The sequence below is a fragment of the Rattus norvegicus genome, chromosome 15 (genome assembly GCF_021556685.1).
Source record: "Rattus norvegicus strain SHRSP/BbbUtx chromosome 15, alternate assembly SHRSP_T2T, whole genome shotgun sequence".
NCBI lineage: Eukaryota > Metazoa > Chordata > Mammalia > Rodentia > Muridae > Rattus > Rattus norvegicus.
In genome coordinates this window covers 78,520,284-78,545,295 of record NC_141548.1, presented here as the reverse complement: position 1 = coordinate 78,545,295, position 25,012 = coordinate 78,520,284, and the positions used below count along the sequence as shown (strand labels likewise).

At 34.3% G+C, this 25,012-nt stretch overlaps 1 protein-coding gene across 1 annotated transcript in view; it reads left to right on the top strand.

Moving 5' to 3' along the window:
* Positions 1-25,012, top strand: part of Klhl1 (kelch-like family member 1) — a 429,891-nt gene that overhangs the window by 271,631 nt on the left and 133,248 nt on the right. The window contains 1 exon segment of the mRNA NM_001394673.2: positions 23,380-23,566. Coding sequence (NP_001381602.1) covers positions 23,380-23,566 — 187 coding nt within the window.

Here is a 25,012-nt window from a genome sequence, read left to right as displayed (position 1 = left end):
CGATAAACTGAAAAAGAACTAAACCCAAAAGGATTTCCCTGATATCCATACAAGTGTCATAGTTTGTATGTGCCTATTCATGCACAAGCAAAACACCAGTCAAATTAAAAATAAAAATCACTCCCTTACTCTTGCCTTCTGACTCTTGTGCTTCCTGCCTATTCTTCTTTTTAATTATTGAGAAAATATTCATTTAATAAATAGTGGGTTAAAGAAACTGAATGTGACAGAGGACTTAATTAGACAGAATACTCGATTAGAGTGAGTAATATGGTGTTTTAATGATGGCAGATTTTAAGGTTCTGCTACATTTTAGTACTCAATTTTGTCTATCAATAAGTCATAGCAAATAAAAGGCAAGGTAATCTTATCTGTTTTACATGTAGGGTAAAAATAAAAAGTATTAAATCAATCTACAAACAACACATGAATTTTGAAAGTACTGATTTTTTCTTAAGATCATTTAAAGCTGTATGAAAGATTGATGGAAAAAATACGCAGACATTATATGTAGCCAATGTTCACGGGGTTACTTTATTTATTTATTTATTTATTTATTTATTTATTTATTTATTTATTTTTTGGTTCTTTTTTTCGGAGCTGGGGCCCGAACCCAGGGCCTTGCGCTTCCTAGGCAAGTGCTCTACCACTGAGCTAAATCCCCAACCCGTTACTTTATTTTTTTTAAATTGGAAAGTCCTTTAAAAAAATCACAAATGTATAAACAACATATTTTCAATGACAGCAAATTATCCTAGGTTAAATGTTATATAAATCTTATGCTTTAAAATCCTGGCTCTTTTATACCCTCCTGTTTATCAGAGTTTGCCTGCTACAAGTTAACATTCACATTTTTCCTCATGATGCTGAGCAGAGAAGCATATTCAGTGAATTCAATAAACTGAGTAGCACAGACCTGGAAATAGAGTAATAAATAATAATGAGTGTGTTAGTCTCAATCCAGTCATCTGTGAGAAATTTCTGAGCCATTAAACAATTTTCGAATTCACTTCAATTCAGCATAAGTACCATTATCTTTTTCTAATATGTTGGAAAATCAGAGATACAAGTATGAGATAGAAATTTAGTGGATGACAAATACTTAATACAAATGAGACCAGAAATTAGGCTTCGATGTCAGTTACTTACAACACTTTCCATTATAAAAATAAGAGATGCAATTTAATCCTGATCATAATATTTTATCTCATATTAGTATTCACTCTTGCTGTTTATTATTTTTAATGTATGCTAATATACAGGTGAAATTTGGCAGACAAATCGGCTGTATGTAGGATAAATTGTAAGCAATGATTTCAGAGTTTTGTAAGGTTTTCTAGAGAGCAAAAAATATTTTTAATGAATTCATGTTCAAAGCTAAAATCTAAAGTATATTTTAACAATAAATAATTATTTTCTCAATATCTGTCTTCCATTCTGTGCATACTGAGAGTTGTTCTATGTAATATGTGTCCCATTTTAAGTTCTGTACAATGTGATTTCATTATGATCACCCTTCACTCACATCCTCCCAGAGGCACCTCTCCTGTCTTATTCAGAATTTTAGTGCTATAGTGAGATACCAAGACCAAGGCAACACTTACAAAAGAAAATATATAACTGGGACTATTTTACAGTTTCAGAGGTTTAGTCCAATACCATCTTGGTGGAAAGCGCAGCAGCACACAGGGAACCTTGCTGCCCCAGTAGCTGTGGGCTCTTCATCTCAATCTTCATCTCAATCCAAAGCCAGCAGGAAGAGACTGGAGGCCACATTAGACAGAGCTTGCACATAGGAGACTTCAAACCAGCCACACAGTTACACTGCCTCCAACATGGCCACATGTACCCCAACAAGGCCACATCTCCTAATAGCGCCACTTCCCATGGGCCAAACATTCAAACACATAAATCTGTAGAGGCCATAATTATTCATACTACCATAATCTACTAACTGTCCCTTGGGGTTGTATTTATAACATAATGTAAAAATACATTTAGTGCAACTACAAAATTCCCCATAGCCTACACCAGTCTCAGCAATTTTTTTTCAGTCTCAGCAATTTTTAAAAGCCCAAAGTTCAATCACTTCTGTGATTAATGCAATCTTTTAACTGTAATCCCCTACGATACCAAAATCAAAAGGCAGCTCTCATACTTCCAATACACCCTGGCTCAGGATATTTATTACTATTCCAAACTTAAGGAAGGGAGCAAAGTGAGGAAAGTCTATCCCAAAGCAACACTTAAAACCAGCTGAGAAAACTCCAATCTCTCCATCTTCATGTCTGATGTCAAGGAGTTCTTTGGATAACCAAACTTGTTCATCTTTACTGACTACAGCTCATTTCTTTCTCATGGGCCAGTTCCACTCTCGGTTAGTAGCTTTCCTTGACAGATATCTCATGAGTCTGGCATTTCCAAAACCTTGGGGTTTCCAAGGCAATCCAGGCTTTAACTTCACAGCTTCCCACAATGACCTTAAATAGGTTCACACAATGGCCTCTCTGGTCTTCCAGGCAGGGACCACTCTGCCACATAACTGTCCTCAGTAGTAGAGGGAATGTCCATCTTTGATTCTAAATCCAGAATGACATGGCATGTTGCTTGCTGATGCTGGAACATGGCTTCTTATTCAATTACATCATCACTAGCTTTCTCTTCTGAAAGTTCCCTTCACTTCATGGCTAAGCATGGCTATCCTAGGACTTGTTCTATAGACTAGGTTAGGTTTGAGTTCAGAGATCTGCAAGCTTCTGTCTCCTGAGTGCTGTGATTAAAGGCATGTAACATGAAGCCTAAATGTAAGCTTTTCTTTTATTCCTTTTTCAGAAGACGGAAGCTTAGGAAGGTGGGACATTTCCCTGAGGTCACTAGTCCATTAATTCTATGTAATACCCTTGAATACACGATTTAGTTCCATTCTACCTTCTTGTGTACCTTTAATCCTTGGACCATAAATTTTGCATTTTTTTCTTGAGTAATGTTTCATGATTGCAAAGCAATCTATTAAAGAAAAGTGAACTACATGATAGAGTTTGGAGTAAGATTTTTATATTTCCTACATAGCATCCTAGTTCCTCAAATAAGACAACACCAACATTTTTTGTCGACAAAAATATTCTTTAATATTTTTGCAGTCAGATAATTTATAATCGTAACAGAGTTCAGCATTCATTTCCCAGGCCATGTGTGTTTTGCTGTGATTGGGTTACCTCACTCAGGATGATATTTTCCAGTTCCGACCATTTGCCTACGAATTTCATAAGGTCATTGTTTTTGATAGCTGAGTAATATTCCATTGTGTAGATGTACCAGATTTTCTGTATCCATTCCTCTGTTGAAGGGCATCTGAGTTCTTTCCAGCTTCTGGCTATTATAAATAAGGCTGCAATGAACATAGTGGAGCACGTGTCTTTTTTATATGTTGGGGCATCTTTTGGGTATATGCCCAAGAGAGGTATAGCTGGATCCTCAGGCAGTTCAATGTCCAATTTTCTGAGGAACCTCCAAACTGATTTCCAGAATGGTTGTACCAGTCTGCAATCCCACCAACAATGGAGGAGTGTTCCTCTTTCTCTGCATCCTCGCCAGCATCTGCTGTCACCTGAGTTTTTGATCTTAGCCATTCTCACTGGTGTGAGGTGAAATCTTAGGGTTGTTTTGATTTGCATTTCCCTTATGACTAAAGATGTTGAACATTTCTTTAGGTGTTTCTCAGCCATACGTCATTCCTCAGCTGTGAATTCTTAGTTTAGCTCTGAACCCCATTTTTTAATAGGGTTTTTTGTCTCCCTGCGGTCTAACTTCTTGAGTTCTTTGTATATTTTGGATATAAGGCCTCTATCTGTTGTAGGATTGGTAAAGATCTTTTCCCAATCTGTTGGTTGCCATTTTGTCCTAACCACAGTGTCCTTTGCCTTACAGAAGCTTTGCAGTTTTATGATATCCCATTTGTCGATTCTTGATCTTAGAGCATAAGCCATTGGTGTTTTGTTCAGGAAATTTTTTCCAGTGCCCATGTGTTCCAGATGCTGCCCTAGTTTTTCTTCTATTAGTTTGAGTGTATCTGGTTTGATGTGGAGGTCCTTGATCTACTTGGACTTAAGCTTTGTACAGGGTGATAAGCATGGATCGATCTGCATTCTTCTACATGTTGACCTCCAGTTGAACCAGCACCATTTGCTGAAAATGCTATCTTTTTTCCATTGGATGGTTTTGGCTCCTCTGTCAAAAATCAAGTGCCCATAGGTGTGTGGGTTCATTTCTGGGTCTTCAATTCTGTTCCATTGGTCTATCTGTCTGTCTCTGTACCAATACCATACTGTTTTTTATCACTATTGCTCTGTAATACTGCTTGAGTTCAGGGATAGTGATTCCCCCTGAAGTCCTTTTATTGTTGAGGATAGTTTTAGCTATCCTGGGTTTTTTGTTATTCCCGATGAATTTGCAAATTGTTCTGTCTAACTCTTTGAAGAATTGGATTGGTATTTTGATGGGGATTGCATTGAATCTGTAGATCACTTTTGGTAAAATGTCCATTTTTACTATATTAATCCTGCCAATCCATGAGTATGGGAGATCTTTCCATCTTCTGAGGTCTTCTTCAATTTCTTTCTTCAGAGTCTTGAAGTTCTTATTGTATAAATCTTTTACTTGCTTGGTTAAAGTCACACCAAGGTACTTTATATTATTTGGGTTTATTATGAAAGGTGTCGTTTCCCTAATTTCTTTCTTGGCTTGTTTCTCTTTTGTGTAGAGGAAGGCTACTGATTTATTTGAGTTAATTTTATACCCAGCCACTTTGCTGAAGGACAACACCAACTTCTACAAGGTTATACCGTATAGTAACACTTGCCATGTGCGAAGCATATAAGCATATGAGAATATGGAGGCCATAGTCTTTTTTGGGGGGTCGTCTTTGGAATGTGGTCAACCTTCCAGAGACTATACTTATAATGTAAACTGACTTCCTCTTTCCAAGGGGTTACCAATTGATTAAAGCTCTTTGGCTATAAATGTGACTTTGTGCCTATCTTCCCTTTTCAATGCTGGGTTTTTATTTTGTCTTGCTTGTCATTGCATAGATTTTAACTATCACAGCCATTGTGAACTCATGTGTACAACTGCCCTGCTGTGTTCAGAAAGCAATGTGTTTGCATCCATTGACTCTGGTTCTTAGTCCCTTTTCCTCCCAGTGCCACCCCCCAACTCCTCCTCCCCCTTCTCTTCCTCCTACTTCAGATCCTCCTCTTCTACCTCCAGAATGACTCCTAAGCTTTGATAGGGAAGAGTGTAATATAGAAGCCCAACTTAAGGCTGATCATTCTGTTCTATCTTATTCAATGCATATTTGTGAGTCTATTTTAATCAACATCTATTACAAGTGTTTTAGGTAACTAACTACATCTGTGATGAAAACACGAGTAAGACCTGAACAAGCTCACACAAGACATGGACAGAGGAGGTGAGCCCAAGATTCCATCACTACCAAAAGAACTGCTGGCAACTGATAGATGCTCAGAGAAAAGAGAGAACTTTGCCTGAGTATGTCTTAAGTGACACAACTATAGGAAGGTTTTTAAAGCAATAAAGAAGAAATAATATCATCTTTGTCATAATTCTGCCTTCTACTTAGAATTGGTATTCACCAGATAAGGCCAATAATAGTCATCTTGGGAGCAAGACTTGCTCTTCCAGAATATTCCAAGAAAAAAGTCAAGAACCAATGCAAAATGATGGAAGGAAAGAAAATAAAAATTAATGCACACAGAGGAATAAGAACTGGAAACAAATATCACATTTAAAGAAGAACTAAAGGAGTCTAAATAGTGAGGTATAAACTTTAAATGATTAATCTATAGATTCTTAATAGTCAAAAGGTAAAGTCACAACTGTTATCCAGAGGTGCTGCTAATATGTTACAGAAAAATCTGTAAGCACATTATTTTCTGAGTTCCTGAAATGAAAGAGAATTCTATGAGCAAGAAGACAGATGGGGAGAAATGGAGATGACCATACATGGATGACTAGTAAATAGGTCAATAGAAATGCAGACAGATACATTCATAACTGGTGAACAAGAAATATGTTTAATAATGTAATATTAAAAAACAAGTTATATTTTAGATAGCTATCTTTATATCTAATTGTATTTGATAGGTTTTACGCCCATGGACTATTTTTCTCCCTTTGATATACTCTATCAATCTATCACCTTTTTATAATCTTTCTACCTATGTATCATCTATCTATCTATCTATCTATCTATCTATCTATCTATCTATCTATCTATCTATCTATGTATATATCTATCTACCAATCTATTATCTATCATCTATCTATATATCATCTATCTATTTATCTATCTATTTTTCTATAATCTATTTATCTTCTATTTATCTATCATCAATCTTTCTATGAAAAAATTGATAATAGGTGAGAATTCATCAATGCAAATTTTTCTTAAAGTAGTAACAGCAGATACCTGCTCTATTAAAAGATATATCCACTGAAATTAAGGTAATATTAGTTAGTTTCTTACATATAAATTTTTAATTAGTAAGTTATTGTACTTTTAATTTGAATAAAATATTGATTTATGTTTGTAGGTTATTCTGTCTCTAGCATAGTAAAACTGTGATAGATTTCCATATCATTTTTAATTAAATGTATATTCTTAGTTATTAGCATTAACTGCATTAACTTTTATTACTGTACATAGAAATATCATTTTACTTTTATGATTGATAGCATCTTGCATTCAGTTAACATTAGATAGCATTCTGACTATAAATCATTATATGGCTGAATCATTTGTTACTCTTTGACTTTTATCATTTTTTACATGTGTGTTTGTGTATGCAAATGTGAGTATGAGTATATTAGTGCAGGTGCTCATGGAAGTCATGAGAGGGTACTGCATTCCCTGATCCAGAATTGCATATGGTTGTAGGTCACATGATAAGGATGCTAGGGGCTGAATTAGAGTCCTCTAAAATAAGTTGACATGGTCTTAACTATTGTACCATGTCCCAGACTATGTTCTTAATATCTATAAAAATAACACACTGTGATGAATAGCTATTGCTTCAGTAGAGTGGATGTTTGGGGTCTTCAGTAGGCTTGTTCCTTTCTTTTCAGTAAGTCAGATCACAAACTTTTTTCTATTTTAGTGTTCCTACAGAAGAAGTAAATGTATATATTTTAAAATGATGAATGGAAGTCAATGGTTTTGTCCTCAAGTAATTTCTGGTGATCACTGATGCCTCATCAGAACTCAAGGTCTTACCTTAGAACCATGACTTTGTCCTGCTTATATTTGTTTCTGCTTAAGTGTGCACCAGTTGTCACAGTGCCATTGTATGACATCTGGTTAGTGTTCAAATTCATAATACATAATGCATCTCTTTTATAGTTACTTGAAGGAGTTTATAAAAGAGATTTGCTACTGTTTCCTACCCAAGGACATCAACATACACTTTTCATTCATATGCAGTTTTATTGGTATTTATTTGATGTACAACTTTATGCTGAGCCTTAAATTTTACCAGGCAATGTTTCAGGGATTAAGCCCCTAAAGTATGTGTTGCCCTCAATAAAATTACTGCACAAATTAAGTAATATTACTTCATTATTAGGATCATATGCAAATTTGTCAGTACAAATCAAATTAAATCAAATATATCTGCAAGTACATATTTCAAACATTATGAGTTTTACATTATTTTATTCACTATTGTCTATTCATGTGATATCTGGGCCAGGGGTATGAAATTATAAATTAAGAATATTTTACTAGAAGAGGAACAAATATTATTATGAAAGTAACAAACCACATTTTAAATTGGATATAAGGCCCACTCTGTAAAATGAAATCAGTACATAAAACTGTTAAGATGATCCAAAACATGGAATTAGAGAAATCAACAGTAGGTGAAAAATACTATTGTTAATCTGCTAAAATAACACAGTAATGTTCATCATCATCATCATCATCATCATCATCATCATCGTCGTCGTCGTCGTCATCGTCATCGTCATCTCCTTTCCTGGTTAATTTTATTTCAACTTGACACAAAGTAGAGTCATCTGAATGGAGAGAGCATCAATTTAAAAAATGCCTCTGTAAGATGTGACTTTAGGTCATTTTCTTAGTGATTTTCAGTGGTGCTATTTCAGGGCTGATGGTGCTAGTTTCTGTGAGAAAGCAGGCAGAACAAATATAGGAGAGCAAGCCAGTAAGCAGCTGCCCCTCCATGGCCTCTGAGTCATCTCCTACCTCCAGATTCCTGCCCTGTTAGAGTTCCTGTCCTGAATTCCTTGAGTAGCTGGCTAGAGTGTTGAAGTGAAAGCCAAGTAAACACTTTCTACCTCATTTTGTTCCTCACAGTGTTTCGTTGGAACGTCTGAAATACTAAGACACCCCTCGTGATAATACTGCTATATCATTAGAACAGAGCAGAGGTCAGCCCTCATCATGGTGGCTTCTTCTTGTAGTAGATGGTTATTAGCACAGAGATTCACAAGGAGAAAATGTGTGGAAAGCACAGAGACTTATCAGCTCTCACCTCTGAATGGAGTGCTCTAATCAGACCTTTCAGGTGCATGGGGCCCTGTGGCAGAGGAAGGACTGTGGTAGAGGAGGCTGCTAAGACACAGAGGTAATGGTTGAACCTGGGAAAACTCTGTCTTCAAGATATAAGAGAGAAGTGAGAGCACTAACAAATCTTGCACAAGTTAATGAAGGGCAAAATCCCAGCACTAAGAAGGAAAAGTGGACACAAAATTTTACACTAAAAATGTAGCCATTTACAGTTGATAGCTGCTGGGAGGTAGAATGACAGGGATAAGTTTTCTCCAATGAAATGTCACTCATGTTCTAGGGACGGCTTAATGCTCAGGAGTGTTTGGCCAGAAAGAAACAGATATCAAGATTTTATTTTCACATTTTGTTATCCATCATCATCATCATCACCATCATCATCATATAATGCACTATATATGAGGACAATAAATAAAGAAAAAGCATGTGCATTTTAACACTTTTATTTATTGCATGAATACATAGAACAGTCATGGATCTTCAGTCACCCTTCATTATACATAGAGCAGTTATTACTTAAAGGCAAACAACTGGGAGATATAATAGTTGTTCCTCATCGTAACTTGGACTTTTCAGTTTTTATTGATGCAAAGTCAGTTCTGATCCACAATGTTGAATGAGAAATGTCAGAAGTGTATGTTTTCATCTTATTATTTATCATTATTGCATTTTAATATTAGTTACTGGTGTCAATCTTTTCCAGTGCTTATTTTGAAATTTTACTTGATCCTTTTGAGTTATATGTGAGAATATATGCACATTCCTAGTGGCACTTATGAGTGTGGTTTCAAGCCTCCATTATGAGTTTTAGCTGCAGATTCTTTGATAAAGTGGAGTGATCATGGATGTAAATGTACTTTCTAGTATGTTGCATGTGGTGGTAGATAGAGTTAAAATTTGAGCATATAATATGCCATAAACAGTGTAGAACATGGAACTTAGGGATTTTCCAAGAGTTGCTCTATTTCTGGTATTTATAGCCCTCATTAAATACAGCAATCTGACTTTTCCTAATTTATACATAAAAGGGAGATTTTAATCTCAATCTGTACTGTCCATTCTTTTAGAGAAGACAACTTTCAAATCGATACATAATGAGTAGAAACTGCAGTGCTCTGGGGAAACTGTTACCTAGGCCTGTGGGTGGCTACTCTTCCAGGGAGAATCTAGCCAAAGAAGTCAGTGTGGAGCCTAGAACAAAGTTTGGACAGTTCCATGTTCAGGAAATGCGTTATCACTATCTGTGACAAGAGAGAAGAATCTGTGTCTAAATCCTTCTGTTACTGCTTTCTATTTGCAGACTACACTTCCTTATTATTAGGCCCTCCACACTCTAAATTAGAATTGCCAGACCTTGGTAGCAAAGACGCATCCCAGACAGCAGCTCAACTATGGCACGGTTAGTCTAAGGTTAAATAGATAAACAACATGTAACAACTGGAATTGATGGCTGTGGGAGGTCACACACAAATTGAAAGTTGAACTTCTCCATGAGTTTGGAAAACAATAAATATGCCATTAGGAAGGTGACTTCAGCGGAAGAAAACAGAAACAAAAACGTCCTAATCCTTCCTAACAAAACGAGGATGAACTAGATAGAGTGATAATAATTGGAACACTAACACTGGTAAATACCTTTTCCAAGTTAAGTGTCACGGTTACATGGCTATCCTAGGGTAGGGTGGAGATTTTCAAATAGCAACAAAATATGATCCCAAGATAACTGTCCCAAGTATAAGCAAATAAAATAAAAAGCAAATTGTTTTAGGCACTGTTTCAAATTGCAAGCAGTATAGGACAATTTTTTCTGTGACTATATTCCTTACTGCTTGTTTATTTTCACTGGAAGTTATTTCTGTCAATTCAATTGCATTTTTCAAGACAGTAAATTGCCATTTCTAGTTTCTACTCCGTGAGAGAAATAAAAAGATGAAATATATCCAATGTGGTCACCTATGAATGTAATTGATCAACATATGCAAAAGTGTTATTTGAAAAAAATATATTTCTGTATTAATATAATTTATCATAGACTAATAATTTCATGCTATATGTAGAAAAATAATGTATTTTAATTTTCCAATTATGTGTAACTCTAAAATTTGTAATTATCTAAATTAACTTAGTAAATATTTGAAGTTTCATTTAGTTGAGGAAAATATACCAATCACGAGTTTCTTTAGCTTTTGATTTTCCTACCAAATTTAAAACATGACCAAAACAAAGTAACTAACTAGAACTATAATATAAATTACATGGTCCTCTTCTAGTAAGAAGTATCCAAGACTCTCTGATTAGAAACTCTTCATCTTTTTATTTTATTTACATTTATGTTTGAGAATTTCATTTATATATGTATACTAGCTGTTTGGCAAATCCATCCCTCTGTTTTCATTCCACTCCCTTGCTTGACTTCATAATTTTCTTCTAATTTTAAGTGTTCTTTTGCTTTAAATTAAAATATGATTACACCATAATCTCCTTTGTTTTGTCCATCCCCGAAACGCAAACATACACGCCTTGTTCTCCAAACCATGGCCTCTTTTTTATTTTAATTTTATACAGTAGTATGTTTTGATGTGACCTTTGAAGTTTTAATGGTTCAATACCATTCCCCTTTACAGTGCCCTTGTCCAGCCCATACTATTATCTCTTTTGCACATTACACCACCTGAGTTATTTCTCCTCTATTTTGAAGTCCCTGACAGAGGCCCTTAAAATTTATATCAGCATCTATACATATACTAATTTAACACATTTGTCTAACTGTCCTAATATATTCTTCATATATGTGAGAAAATATGAAATGTTTGTCTTTACAATTAATTGTAGGTTCCTCATTTAAAGTGATTATTTCCACCTCAATGACTTATCTGAACATTTCATATTTCATGTTTATTTATATATGAATAATATTACATTTCATAAATGTACTTTTTTGTCATCTGTTCATATGAAATATGAGGCTGTTTCCATTTCCTGGATATTGTGATTAGATCAGGAGCCCTCATAATTGAGAAGTATACTTATTTTATGATATAGACTTTCATTGAGGATATGGCCAGAGGTAGTAATGCTGGATCACGTCATAGATCTGTTCTCAAAGTTCTGAGCAACCCCAGACTGATTTTTATAGCAGTTGTAACAAATTGAGTTCTAACAGCAATGAATAAAAATCCTTCTTCCCTACATCCACACCATCATTTGTTATCATTGTTTTTGTTTCTCGATTTTATTTCTTTGTCTTAGCCATTCTGACAGAGACAAGATGAAAGCTCTAAGTAATAGTATATACATGTATATATTTAATATATAATATTAATTTTAATGAACTCAAAGTACGGACCCTCTTTTAGAAATATGCTTATGATTAGTAAGGACTTTTCCCCATTCATGCCTCTAAACTCAAATGCTTGTCTGACTTCTTCTAAAGATGATTAGTTTCATGATGTGCACTTTTTCATTGTTGGCCTCAGTACCTGTGCTACCTGGTTCTTGCTCAGAAATCCCATTTCTGCACCTAAAAACTGAAGTGTATTCCCTGTTTTCCATGTAAATGATTAAGTATATCAGGTTTTAGATTGAGATTTATTGAAAATGCAATTTGGTATAGATCTCATTATGAAAACAGTAAACAAATCCTATGCTATCCAGGTGTTCAACACAGCCAAATATACTGTAGTTTAACCATAAACATTGGATAATAATGACCAGAGTCCTATTATGTTAAGAAATGCTCAACTTACAAAGGCACTTTCCGAATAATTTCAATATTTCTAGTATAAAGATGAAAGATAAATAAACTTGTATTTTACATTGTTTTTGAAAGTTTCTTTCTAGTACAGTGTTTGGGTAACTGATTTCTTCTCCGACCTTTAGAAACAGTATGAAGTTCATGCCCAGTGGAATTAACATCTGGGGGAGGGTAATTCCAATCCCTATTGACTTGCAAGAGGCATTCACCTTGATGTCTTCACAGAAACTGATTTCACTGATGATGATCAAAAGAGGAGCACAGGGCTTTGATCAGAATAAATCTGAAGAAAGCTGAAATCTGCAAATATGATGTGATTGAAATTCTTTCTCCATCTTCCCTTAGTGAAATGAGAAAGGCAAAATATAGGGGTACCTTATAATTAGTGTATTACAAATTACAAATTGAAAGGGCCTGCTTAAAGATAAGACCAAAGAAAAATTAATGTTTAGTCGGAGGCATGCATTGCTTATGAAAGAATAAAACAGTGTTCCCTTAATGTGAATCAGAATGCAGTATCTTTAAAGGTTGCCTTGCAAATTCATGTCAACATATTCACAGTTGTTTCTCTCACATAACTGACATACTTGAAATATAATGTGGCAGAAGTGAGGGGAGAATTGCTGCTCTACTTTTCTAGCACCATTTGCTCTTTAGAGGGCTACCAGTCACTTGTGAATATAATGTCCTGGTCACTCAGAAATGTTCTTGTCTGCAGGCTAGGGGTTAGTACTCCAATTAGGGGGATAGTCAAAGTGAGGATGGGAATCTGCAATAGAGTTAGGGGTATAATAGCCACCAGATATATAGTAGTCTGCTCACATCTTTAGAAAAGTGTGAGCAGTTGAAAACAAAGCCAAAATCAATGACCCTCATATAAAGATTTGCTAACTTATTCTAGTAAAATTAATTTCATTAAGGTGTCAAATTATTTGTCAATGGCATTGTGGTTGTGCTCTCAGGCAGCCTTGCTCTGGAGAGAAGTGATGAGACTTAAACATTCTCTGACTACAGCTGTCTTTAACATGCTAAATTTACTACTTCGTCTAAATCAAAGTTGAACAATACTTAATTAGTTCAGTTTTATTATTACACAAGTGTCTCTTTGGTAATATTTAGTACACAGAATACAAATGCATAACTTTGCTGAAATTTTGGTTGTTTGTTTCATCATGGAGTTAATAAAAATGACATAAAAATTCAGTATTGGCACTCAGAAATGTTTTTTATTAAAGAGGAAAGGAAGCATAAATCCACTAATTAATCATTATGAATTTTTAAACCTGCAATAAATTCTTCTCCAATAATATACTTGAAGAATAAGGTTATATATAATAAATGCTACAAAAAGGTTTTTCTAGCTTCCTTTTAATTAAAATAAGTACATAGTGAGGAATTTATATATAAATCATAAGTGGCACACACATGCATGAGCATGTCTACAATAATGTCTGTTAAGAGTATTGTTAAAATTGTAATTAATTATTTTGTGCATTTACATGTATATGAATTATTATGGAGATCAAAGCATATTGGATTTTCTGGAACTTGAGCTATAGGCAATTATGGGAAACTTTATTTAAGTGTCGGGAACTAAAATTTAGTCCTCTAGAAAAACAGGAAGTGTTCACTGTGAACTTATATCTCCTCCCTTAGAAGCTTTTTTAAAATTACTTGTAAAAATCCAATTGTAGATTAAAATATTTAGAAGTTCTTAATAAACACAGTATAAAGTACACATATATAATATATAATATATAAATATATCAAAAGGATAAATAAATATATCGAATATATTTTATATGTAAATATATAAAAAATAAGGAATAAGATGTCTTATTAAAACCACAATAAAATTATCATGTACAGAATAGAAAATAGAATAGCTGCTAAAGATGGAAGTCTGTGAATTCTTATGATTATCACAGTGAGGAATTCAAATAAGAAATCTTCCTCGAAACCTAGGAAATATTAATAAGAGAATTTTGACCAGTAAAGTTAATTTTGGAATGAAAAGACAATAGTTAAAAACTATGGTGTTAATATTAAAGTATCTCCATTCGGTAACACTTTAGCTGAGAGATTTACTATAGAGAAAAGGTATGTTGTCACTGATAATGTTATATGGTCACTGATAAGTGATAGTATCATTAAATATGATTTCTCAAGAGGAAGAAGTATTAGAGCATATTTGTTTATTTATAAACCATATACTTCAAAGTAGTTAGGAGGGACAGTTTACATCCAAAGTCAAGGAATAGATTTATTTAAATTACCAATAATACTGTAGCAGGAGTCTCATATAGGATGAAGAATAGTCTTGGGAAAAGTGACTTCAGATTTAAGAAAGTGGTGGGGGATAAGGCCATCCTCTGTTACATATGAATCTGGAGCCATGGATCCCTCCATGTGTACTCTTTGGTTGGTAGTTTCGTCTCTGGAAGCTTTGGGTGGTCCTGTTAGTTGATATTGTTCTCCCTATGGAGTTATGATCCCCTTCAACTCCTTCCGGCCTTATCTGACATCACTGAGAGAGAAGGTGCTTCATCCTGTGGAGGTCTGATGCCCCAGCATAGGGAAATGCTAGACCAGTGAAGGGGAGTGAGTTAGTGGGGAAAGAACACCCTCATACCTCTAAGGGATGGGGAAAGGAGGGATGAAATCAGGGATGTGTGGAGAGGTAACTGGGAAGGGGGATATCATACCAAAATAAATGAATAGAATGATTAATTAAAAATGAAATATAAAAATAAACAAAAATGATATACCAATTCTGCATTACATATATATAAAAATGAATTTGGTAAAAAAAAATTGAGTAAAACAATCTGTAAAATACTTCCTAGTTAAAAAGTCCACTGGCCCACAAGGATGTTCAAGAGATATTTTGGCTGATTACCATGTCTAGAATTCAGCATGCTACTAAATGGGTCTGAAATACTTATTTAAAAATAAAAATTTGATGTACCAGCAACCATTTTTTTCTAAAAGTCTATGTTTTACATGTTTATTGTAGGTTTTCAGAGATCAAGTGTGAATAAATTTTCTAAAACAACTTAGATCCTGTATAAATTATTTTAACTTATTTTAATAGAAATATGTTAGAAAATCTAAAATGCACACAAAGATTCATTTGAATTAGAGGAATGGGAAAAGTAGATGAGGTAGAACACCATAAGATTTCAATTGGCACAGCAGCCTAAAGATACCAAATGATATTTACTGATAAATAAAAAAATTAGGCTTCAATTATAACCTAAACTTTGATAAGTTAAGACAGGCTGTCTTGTGAGATAAGAGTACACATAGTGGTATAAGACTAGACCACAGATATTCTAGGTCTATGATTGTATGGGAGAAAAAATTGCTGCCATTTTGAAAGAAATGAATGAGTGAAAGCTTTAGAATTCATTAAGAGACATATGGTCAAGAAGGAAGTTATGTTCTTACCAAACACAAGAAGATTTATTTCAGCTTTAAAAATTCTGATCTTTCTCAAAGTGGAACAATAAACTCATGTTCAATAAATAAACATTAATCATAAATTATACCACCACAGGTCCCACTTCACTTGTGACTAATAAAAACCCTGATTTGGGTTAATTTTATGAGCTCCACTTGTTTTGATTATGTTTTTATTATTCATATTGGAATTGCAAGCTTTCCAATTACTTTTCATCTTAAGACAATCAGAGATTTTGGTACTTGAAATAAGATTAATGAACCTGCTTCTTTTTCATTAAATGTCTCTACATGTTTCTTGAAATGTTTGAGGTAAGTTCTTTAAGAGATCTCTGACATAGCTTTCAAGTCAGTTTGAAACAAAAGACATGGAAATGATTTTTGCTTGTACATTTTTCATTTATATTCACATTTACAAATACTCAAGTTACTTAGACAAGGTCTTGATTATGTCATTACAATGTTTTCTGTGGAGACTAATGGAACTTGGATTGTAATATGAGAATCTAATCTGGTTAGGTGTACTGAGTGTCATTCAGACTACAAATGGACAGTTTATCTGTGGGTAAGCTGCTTTCTTCTATGGGAGACAAGACTGCACCAGCCCAGCAGCCGCTGGAGTAGTCCCTGATAAAAAGTTCTAGCACTGGTAAAGGAAGGAATATTGCAAGTTTCAGCATCTCTGATGAGTTTTCCTTTCTGTGGCTGACTGGAAACATAGAGCAGAAAGTTGGGAATACAGAGAAAATCCTCCTAAGTTTCAGGGACATTTGTGACCCTCTTAAAAAGTGTCAGCTGTACCTATGAGGTTACTGTGCTGTTTTTGAATTGTATAAACACTGAATCCTTTCACCAGCACCTTACAATAGCTAAAAGTTTCAGGGTAAACATAAATGAAATGATACTGTGATCTTCCCATGGGATGTTTCCTATATATATATTCTTCACATGATACCCATCCTAGTGCACTGAAACAGAAATAAATTTCTATAGTTTGTACAAAACATAAGTGATTTAGCATTCATTTTATTCATTTATTTCAAACTGAAAAACAAGAGAATGTATGCTGTTCACTTCCCTCTCAAAGGAACATCACTTTTAATATTAATCCATTTTGTTTATAGATATAACTATTAAGTCCTGGAATCAATTCCAGCATTACTAAACAAAAGTACTGAAAAACAAAACAAGAACGAAAAGAAAACATAAAACACTTAAAGTGCTCAGATTTAATCGACTTATATTTTAAAAACAAAACATAACAACTTAGAATATAATAAGATAAAACAAAATCACTACAGTTTTTCTTGCTTTCTTTTTGAACAGAGGTATTAGGGTTTACCCTAGGTCGCTGAGCTATCTAATCCTAGGGTTTTGGCCATTCAAACAGTTTTCCGTATGGGTTCCATTTTAACGAGTAGTCTATAACTCAAATCCAATTTTTTTTGGTCTAGATTGACAAATTTGTTCTTCTTTTGCTCCCTAAAAAGCATTTCCCACACAAAGAAACATAAACCCAGGAGTGAAGGTTAAATTAGGCAATACCTAGACCTCTCCATGTTCAATGAAATGCATGGCTGGCATTATCAGCTACAGAACCTTGCTGTCAATTGTGAAGAGTGGCTAGGTTTTTTGTTTGTTTGTTTGTTTGTTTTTGTTTTGTGTTTTTTCTGGGAAAGTCCTGGGTTGTTTGGGGACACTTTTGCCCAACAACTTAATTGGATGTAACCCAATCCTGTTACTAAAAGTTTCCTTTGGTAACAAGACGTGGCAGGTTGGGACACCGTCTCCTCCATTATTTGAAGACTTTAGGATTGCTTTTGTGTATTCTAGGGAGCCTCTGCTGTGATTTATCTCCACATTACCACTCAAATATAGCCTAGTTTTAGGTCTCTCCCCACAATTTTATCACCCCTCTCTGATCCTTCTTTTCCACCCCTACTTCAAGTCTACCCATAAAATCTCTTCTATTCTCTCTTTTCTGGGATAGTCCCCCAACTCTTCATCTACACCTAACCTTAATAGGATTCTGGATGGCAGCTTGGTTGAAACTTAGTGGCTATTCTTCACATATAAGACAACATATACTTTATTTATCTTTCTTTGTCTTGGTTACCTCATTCTGAATATTCTTTTAAAATTTACATCCATTTGCTTGCAAATTTCATGAGTCAGTTTTAAATAGCCAAATAATACTTCGGTATATAAATGTACCACAATGTTTAAATCATTCCTTTGTTGGAGGTTATCTATGTTGGTTTCAATTTCTGGTTATTGTGAACAAAGAAGCAATGAACATAGCTGAGGAAGGGACCCTATGGTAGGTTGAATATTCTTTGGTGTATGCCCAAATGTGTTATATCTTGTTCTTGAGGTAGATTGTTTCCCACATCTGAGGAACTGACAGTTTTATTTCTATAGTAGCATGCAAGTTCGTCCTCCAGAGAGCAATGGATAAATGTCCCCTCATTCTACATCCTTGCCGTCAAAAGCAATCACTTGTGTTGTTGATTTTAAACATTCTAAGAGGTTTTTTATTGAATACTTTATTAGTTTACATTTCAAATGTTATCCCATTTCCCAGTTTCCCCTCCGCAACTCGCCTATCCCACCCCTTCCCCCTGCTTCTGTGAGGGTGCTCCCCCATGCATGCACCCACACCTGCCTAACTGCCCTAGCATTTCCCTACACTGGCACATCGGGCCTTCACAGGACCGAGGGCCTCCCCTCCCATAGATGGCAGACAATGCAATCTTCTGCTACATGTGCAGCTGGAGCCATCTGTCTCTCCATGTGTACTCTTTGGCTGGTGGTTTAGTCCCTGGGAGCTCTGATGTAGGGGACCTGGTTGGTTGATATTGTTGTTCTTCTTATGGGGTTGCAAATCCCTTGTGTTCCTTCAGTCCTTTCTCTAAGTCTTACAGTGGGGTCCCCACGCTCAGTCCAATGGTTGGCTGTGAGCATTCACATCTGTACTGGTCAGGCTCTAGCAGAGATTCTCAGGAAACAGCTATATCGGGTTCCTGTCAGCAAGCACTTCTTGGCATCAGGAATAGTGTCTGGGTTTGGTGTCTGTATATTGGATGGATCCCCAGGTAGGGAAGTCTCTGGATGGTCTTTCCTTCAGTCTCTGTTTCACTGTTTGTCCCCGTATTTCCTTTGGACAGGAGCAATTCTGGGTTAAAAGTTTGGAGATGAGTGTGTGGCCCCATCCCCCAAACGGGGGCCTTGCCTAACCTCTGTATATGCTCTCTACAGGTTCTCTCTCCCATTTGTTGTTCATTTCAGCTAATATCCTCCCTGTTGGATCCTGGGATACTCTTGCTCTCCTGACATATGGGACATATTGGTGGCAACCGCCAGTTCTCCATCCCCCATTGCTACACACATCTGTTAAGTTTCATCCATGTCTCTTGCTATACCTGATTCTGCCTCCCTTTTTTCTCCTCCCCGTCTTCTCTTTCTCGGATGTCCCTCCCAGTCCCCTCAGAGGAGGTAGACACTGTGAGCATTTTGTTCCCCCTTCCATGAAGAACTGCAGCATACACACTTTGTTCTTTATTGTTCTTGAGCTTCATGTAGTCTGTGAATTGTATCTCAGGTAGTCAGAGCCTTTCACTTTGCTGCCGTCTGGGACTTTCTAATGGTTCCCTGAGTTCTCCACCCCCCACTGCTATATATGACAATTTATTCTCCTGGCCTTCTGGACTTCCCTCCTGTCTCTTCCCATACGTGACCTCTCCCAACCTCCTCCTCTCTCTTCTTCCTACCAGGTCTTTCACTAGCTAGTCTTTCACGAGCTTGGTTAGAGTTAGTCAAAGAAAATTCATATCATTTGATTCTATTATAAATGTTTTTTTCTCATTCCGTCATTTACATATAAGAAGGTTACTTTTTTGCATCCATTATTCAATTAATTTATTTATTTGCATCCATTTTATTTTTGCTGAAAGTGTTCATCATCTGTGTGAAGTTATTGGTAGAAGTTTTAGGATCCCTTATATATACTATCATATCATATAAAAATAAAGCTATTTTTATTTCTTCCTTTCTAAGTTGTATCACCTTCATCTCCTTCAGTTGTCTTATTGCTTTAAGTAAGACATCAAGCATTGTAATGAATAGACAAGGGAAGATTGGACAGTCTTACATTATTTCTCATTATAGTGGAATTGATTTACTTCTCTCTCATTTGTTGATTTAGGCTATGAGTTTTCTGCAAACTGCCTTAATCATATTAGGCATGTCTTTTGTATCTATTATATTCAAGACTATCATCATGAAAGAGTATTAGTTTTTGTCAAAAACTTCTAATGAGTTGATCATTTGGGTTCTAGTTTGCCTTCTAGTTTGTTTATGTGGTGGGTTACATTTATTGATTTTTATATGATAAATAATCCCTGTATTTGTGTGATGAATAATGCTTGATTCATTAAATGAAATTTTGATATGTTCTTTAAATTAGTTTTCAAGTATTTTATTGATTATATTTACATCTATGATATTAACTTAAATTAGTCTGTAATTATTTTGCATTGCTGGGATTTTATGTGGTTGAGTTATCAGGGTAATGGTGACTCCATAAAAATATTTAAGCAATGTTCTTTATGTTTCTAGTTTGTAGAATAGCTTGATGTGTAATTACAATAACTTCTGTGAAAGTCTGATAGTATAAAGCTCTAATGTCATCTGGCCATGGGCTTAGTTTTGCTGGGATATTTTTAAATACTGCTTCCATTTCACTAATGGCTCTATATAAGTTTGTTTAAGTTGACTATCTGATCGTGACTTAACTTTTGCAAGTGGTACGTATTGAAAAAAAATATTCATTTCTTTTAGATTTTCCCAATTTGGTAGAGTTCAAGTTTTTAAAATTGGTTCTTGTGATGCTCTGCATTGCATCAGTATTGCTATTTCCCCATTTCCATTCCTATTTGTTAATTTAGATACTCCTCTGCCTTTCAGTTAATTTGGATAAAAGCTTGTCAATTTATTGAATTTTCTCATAGAACTAACTCTTTGTTTCATTGATTCTTTGTGTTGTTTTTGTTGTCTTCTGCTTTATTGACTTGTAGCCCTAAGTTTCTGGCTATCTATTCCTTTTGCATGTTACTTTATTCTTCTGTTCTAAAGTTTTAAGTGGTACTGCCAAGTTAAAACAAGTATTAAAACTCCCCATTTTTTATATGTAGGCACATATTGGAGTACACTTGCTTTTTAGAATTGCTTTCACTGTGTCATACATGTTTATTGTCTTTCTTGTATTTAACTTCAGTAAGTTATAGAAGGACTTTAATTTATTCATTTATTCTGTCTTGATTCACATTTCATTTATCACTTTTTGTTCAGAAGAGTGTCATTCAGTTTCAACAAGTTTATCAGCTGTAATCAATGGTGATCTGGTAGAATGCTGGGTATTAGTTTTATTTTCTTATATCTGTTGATACTTGCTTTATTATCAAAAATGTCACTAATTTTGGCAAAAGTTCTATAGGATGCTGAAAAGAAGGTATATTCTTTTATATTGGGTGAAATTATCTATAAATATCATTTAGGTTAATTTGGTTCATAATATCTCTTAGCTACAGCATTTCTGTTTATGCTTTCTCTGAATATTTTGCCAATGATGAGAGTGGAATATTTAAGTCTTTTATAATCTGTGTATGAGGGCCAATATGTAATTAACCTATAATAGTAGTTCTTTTACACATTTGTGTCCCTTGTGTTTGGGGCATAGAAATTATGAATTGAAATGTCATATTTGTATATTTTTCTCTTTGATGAGTATGTACTGTCCTTCTCAATCTCTTTTTGATTAGTTTTTGACCTGAAGTCTATTTTCTTCAACATTAAAATTGTTACACCAGCTTACCTCTGAGGTCCATTTTCTTTAAAAAAATTTTTCCGACCTTTTACGCTGACATAAATGTACCCTGAGGAAAAAAGTCATCTTTGATACAGCAGAAGATATGATCCTATTTTTGCATACATTCTATAAGTCTGTGTTCCTTTTTGTTAGGTAATTGTGAGCATTGTTATTCAGAGATATCTACCATTGAATTGTTTCTGTTCGTTGTTGCTTTTGTTTATTTATGGTGGTAATGATAGTGGTGGTGGTAGTGAGGAGAGAGAGAGAGAGAGAGAGAGAGAGAGAGAGAGAGAGAGAGAGAGACTGTGTGTGTGTGTGCGTGTGTGTGCGTGTGTGTGTGTGTGGTTTAGAAATTTATTTCCTGTGTTTTCATAATTTTGGTTAACTTCTTTAGGTTGAAGATTTCCTTCGAATACTTTCTGTTGGACTAGATTTGTAGAGCAATATATATTGATTAAATTTGGTTTTACAATGGAATGTCTTATTTTATCCATCTATGGTAATTAAAATTTTGCTGGTTTTGTACTCTGAAATGGCATCTTTGGTGTCTTATATTGTGTATCACAAATGTCTATGGGTTTTAAAGACCCTATTGAGAAGTCTTAAGTAATAAGAAAAATATAAAATTATGTTATTTTGTTGTCAAATGTGCATAGTTTTATAAATTTAGTAACTCAGTGACACAGCATTACAGCTGCTTTGATCTATATTCAGCTCAGCTATTTCTTTAAGTCTTTGCTCAATATTATTCTCTAGATTACCATGAATTCATGAACACATAAAAGATATGAATGCAATTAATACACTTTATAGAAATTCTATTAGCTTTCTGCCCTTTATAATTACATTTTAATTATTAATATTTATTAAAGATTTAAAAAATTATAACTGGTAGTATAAGAATTTTATACAGTGGGACTTAATCATTTTTCTACCTTTTAAAACATCACTGAAATCCTCTTCCAATTCCTTACCTACCAGATGTGTGACTTTTTTTTTAACAACTACCCACGCCAAATTACATTGGACATTTATACTTGGTTGTGAAGACATGCTACCACTGGAGCATGATAGACTTATTAGGATCTACATTGTTAGAGAAAATGGAACTGTGCTTTGTAGCAGCTACAGTTGTCAATAACTCCTCACCTTGTTTGAGACTTTATGCCTACCTCTCCTCTCCATACAGAGATCTAATACGGCTTGAGTTGCATGGGGATTATATATGTTGTCATATCCAGTAGAAGGCAATCTGTACAATTATCTTACTATGTTGAGAAGATAGTATTTTCTTCTGTCTTTCTACTGTCTCTTTTTTTTAGATTCTTTCCACATTATCTTCAGTCAGTTACTTTGGGTCCTAGAATGAAGAGGCATGATACAGATGCACCATTTAAGTAATTTTGCTCTCTTATTCTATGTACCTGTTACCTATGACTCATTACCTGGTGTTCAGTTAATTATATCATCTACTTTTCATTCTAATGTGAAGAATTCCAAGGAAAAATAGGAAAGGAAGCAAATATACTTGTTTGTTTTATTTATTATTTTAATAACAAGTAAGAATGTTTTCTTGCAGTCCAAATGTATGAGTAATGGCAAAGAAATTAAGCTTCTAATGTCAATACATACTGCAAATACTTGTCAATTTAGCATACATTATTAACAGTGACTGTGTATTATTCATAGATACTGGCTGACCTTGAGAATCATGCACTATTCAAGAATGATTTAGAATGTCAAAAACTGATTCTGGAAGCAATGAAATACCATCTATTGCCAGAAAGAAGAACTTTAATGCAAAGCCCAAGAACTAAGCCCAGAAAATCTACAGTTGGAACTCTTTATGCGGTGGGGGGAATGGATAATAACAAAGGTATGTGAATCTAGATCTGCATTAACTTAACCCTGTGTTGTTTCATGACTGAATTTGAATAATGTAAGTTGTATGTAAACTGATAATATTTACTATACTTATATTAAAACAGTATAATTAAAAATTATGGGAACATTGAAATATATTTCTTATTTACATTTTGTAGTTCCTGCTTCTATATATTCACAACATTGATTTATTATATTTTAAATAAAAATAGATCTTAAATGATCTGCTTGGCAAATTCAAGCAAATTATTTTTATATATACGATATCTGTATGATTACATTAGAATGATACTTTGTTTCTATGATGAAGAAATACATTATGAGAAGGTAGAGATTCTCGGAGTGTAATAATGAAGCAACTCTGCCATTGAGGAGCTGAGCATAAAACACTGATGACAGAAAATGGATCGATAAGAACTAATTACTGCATTGTCAGTGGAAATAGTAAATTCTGAATTACATTTCATGTCCCAATAATTTCTTAGTTTGTTTTAAAATAGATATGCACACTTAAAGAATTTGTTGTAAAATCAAATTTCACAATTTTGTAAAAATGTGATAAATATGAAATTTTGGTTCTCTTTATCTCTTTAGTTTACATTCAAAACACATACACACATGCTCATTCATGTTTTCGCACACACACACAGACACACACACACACACACAGACGAGTGTTACAGGCAAATTGTGTATACTCTGCAAATGTCCTTTGCTCTTTTTAAATAGTGTATTTCAAAATAAAAGTTGACCATATATGATCAGTTGCAGTTGTAAATATTCAGAGCATATATTTTACTCTAAGACAAATGTTGTAAGCATTGAATAATTAATAAATATTACCAAACATAACTATACTTTCAAACAAAAGGACAGGAGTGTTAATTTGAATTTTTAGCTGTTTAATACCTGTTACTATCTAAATGATTTCTGCAGAATACTTAGTGAAATTACAATATTCTCTCTGGATGTTGTTTGTGGTGGTTATCCACTCAAACATGGCTTTAACCATAAAAATTTAAGCAAAAAATAGTTTGTATATGTTATATTTGTTTACTTGTATTTTAAACTCTAGATTTCCTTAAAAATATTAACATTGAAGATGGTGAATACAATGGCTTCAGTACGTTGCTAGAGCATAAAATAATATGAGAATATGTACTCTGTCAGGTGAAATTGTTTGTGAGATTTTGATTTTTTTCTATTCAGAAATTAGTTTGCCTAAGGTGAAGAAATTTATTACATATTTAACTTTCCTGAGGGAATCTTAATTCTCTTTATTTAATAATTATGAATAACCATTCAGATATTATTGCACTTATCTGGACACTGTAGTGTATTTGGTATGGCTATTCTGCATGTGATAAAACAAAAAATGTGAACATGAATCAGCCTCAAGCCTTTGATCTGCAATGGTGTTCAGCCTTGATGGAATGCT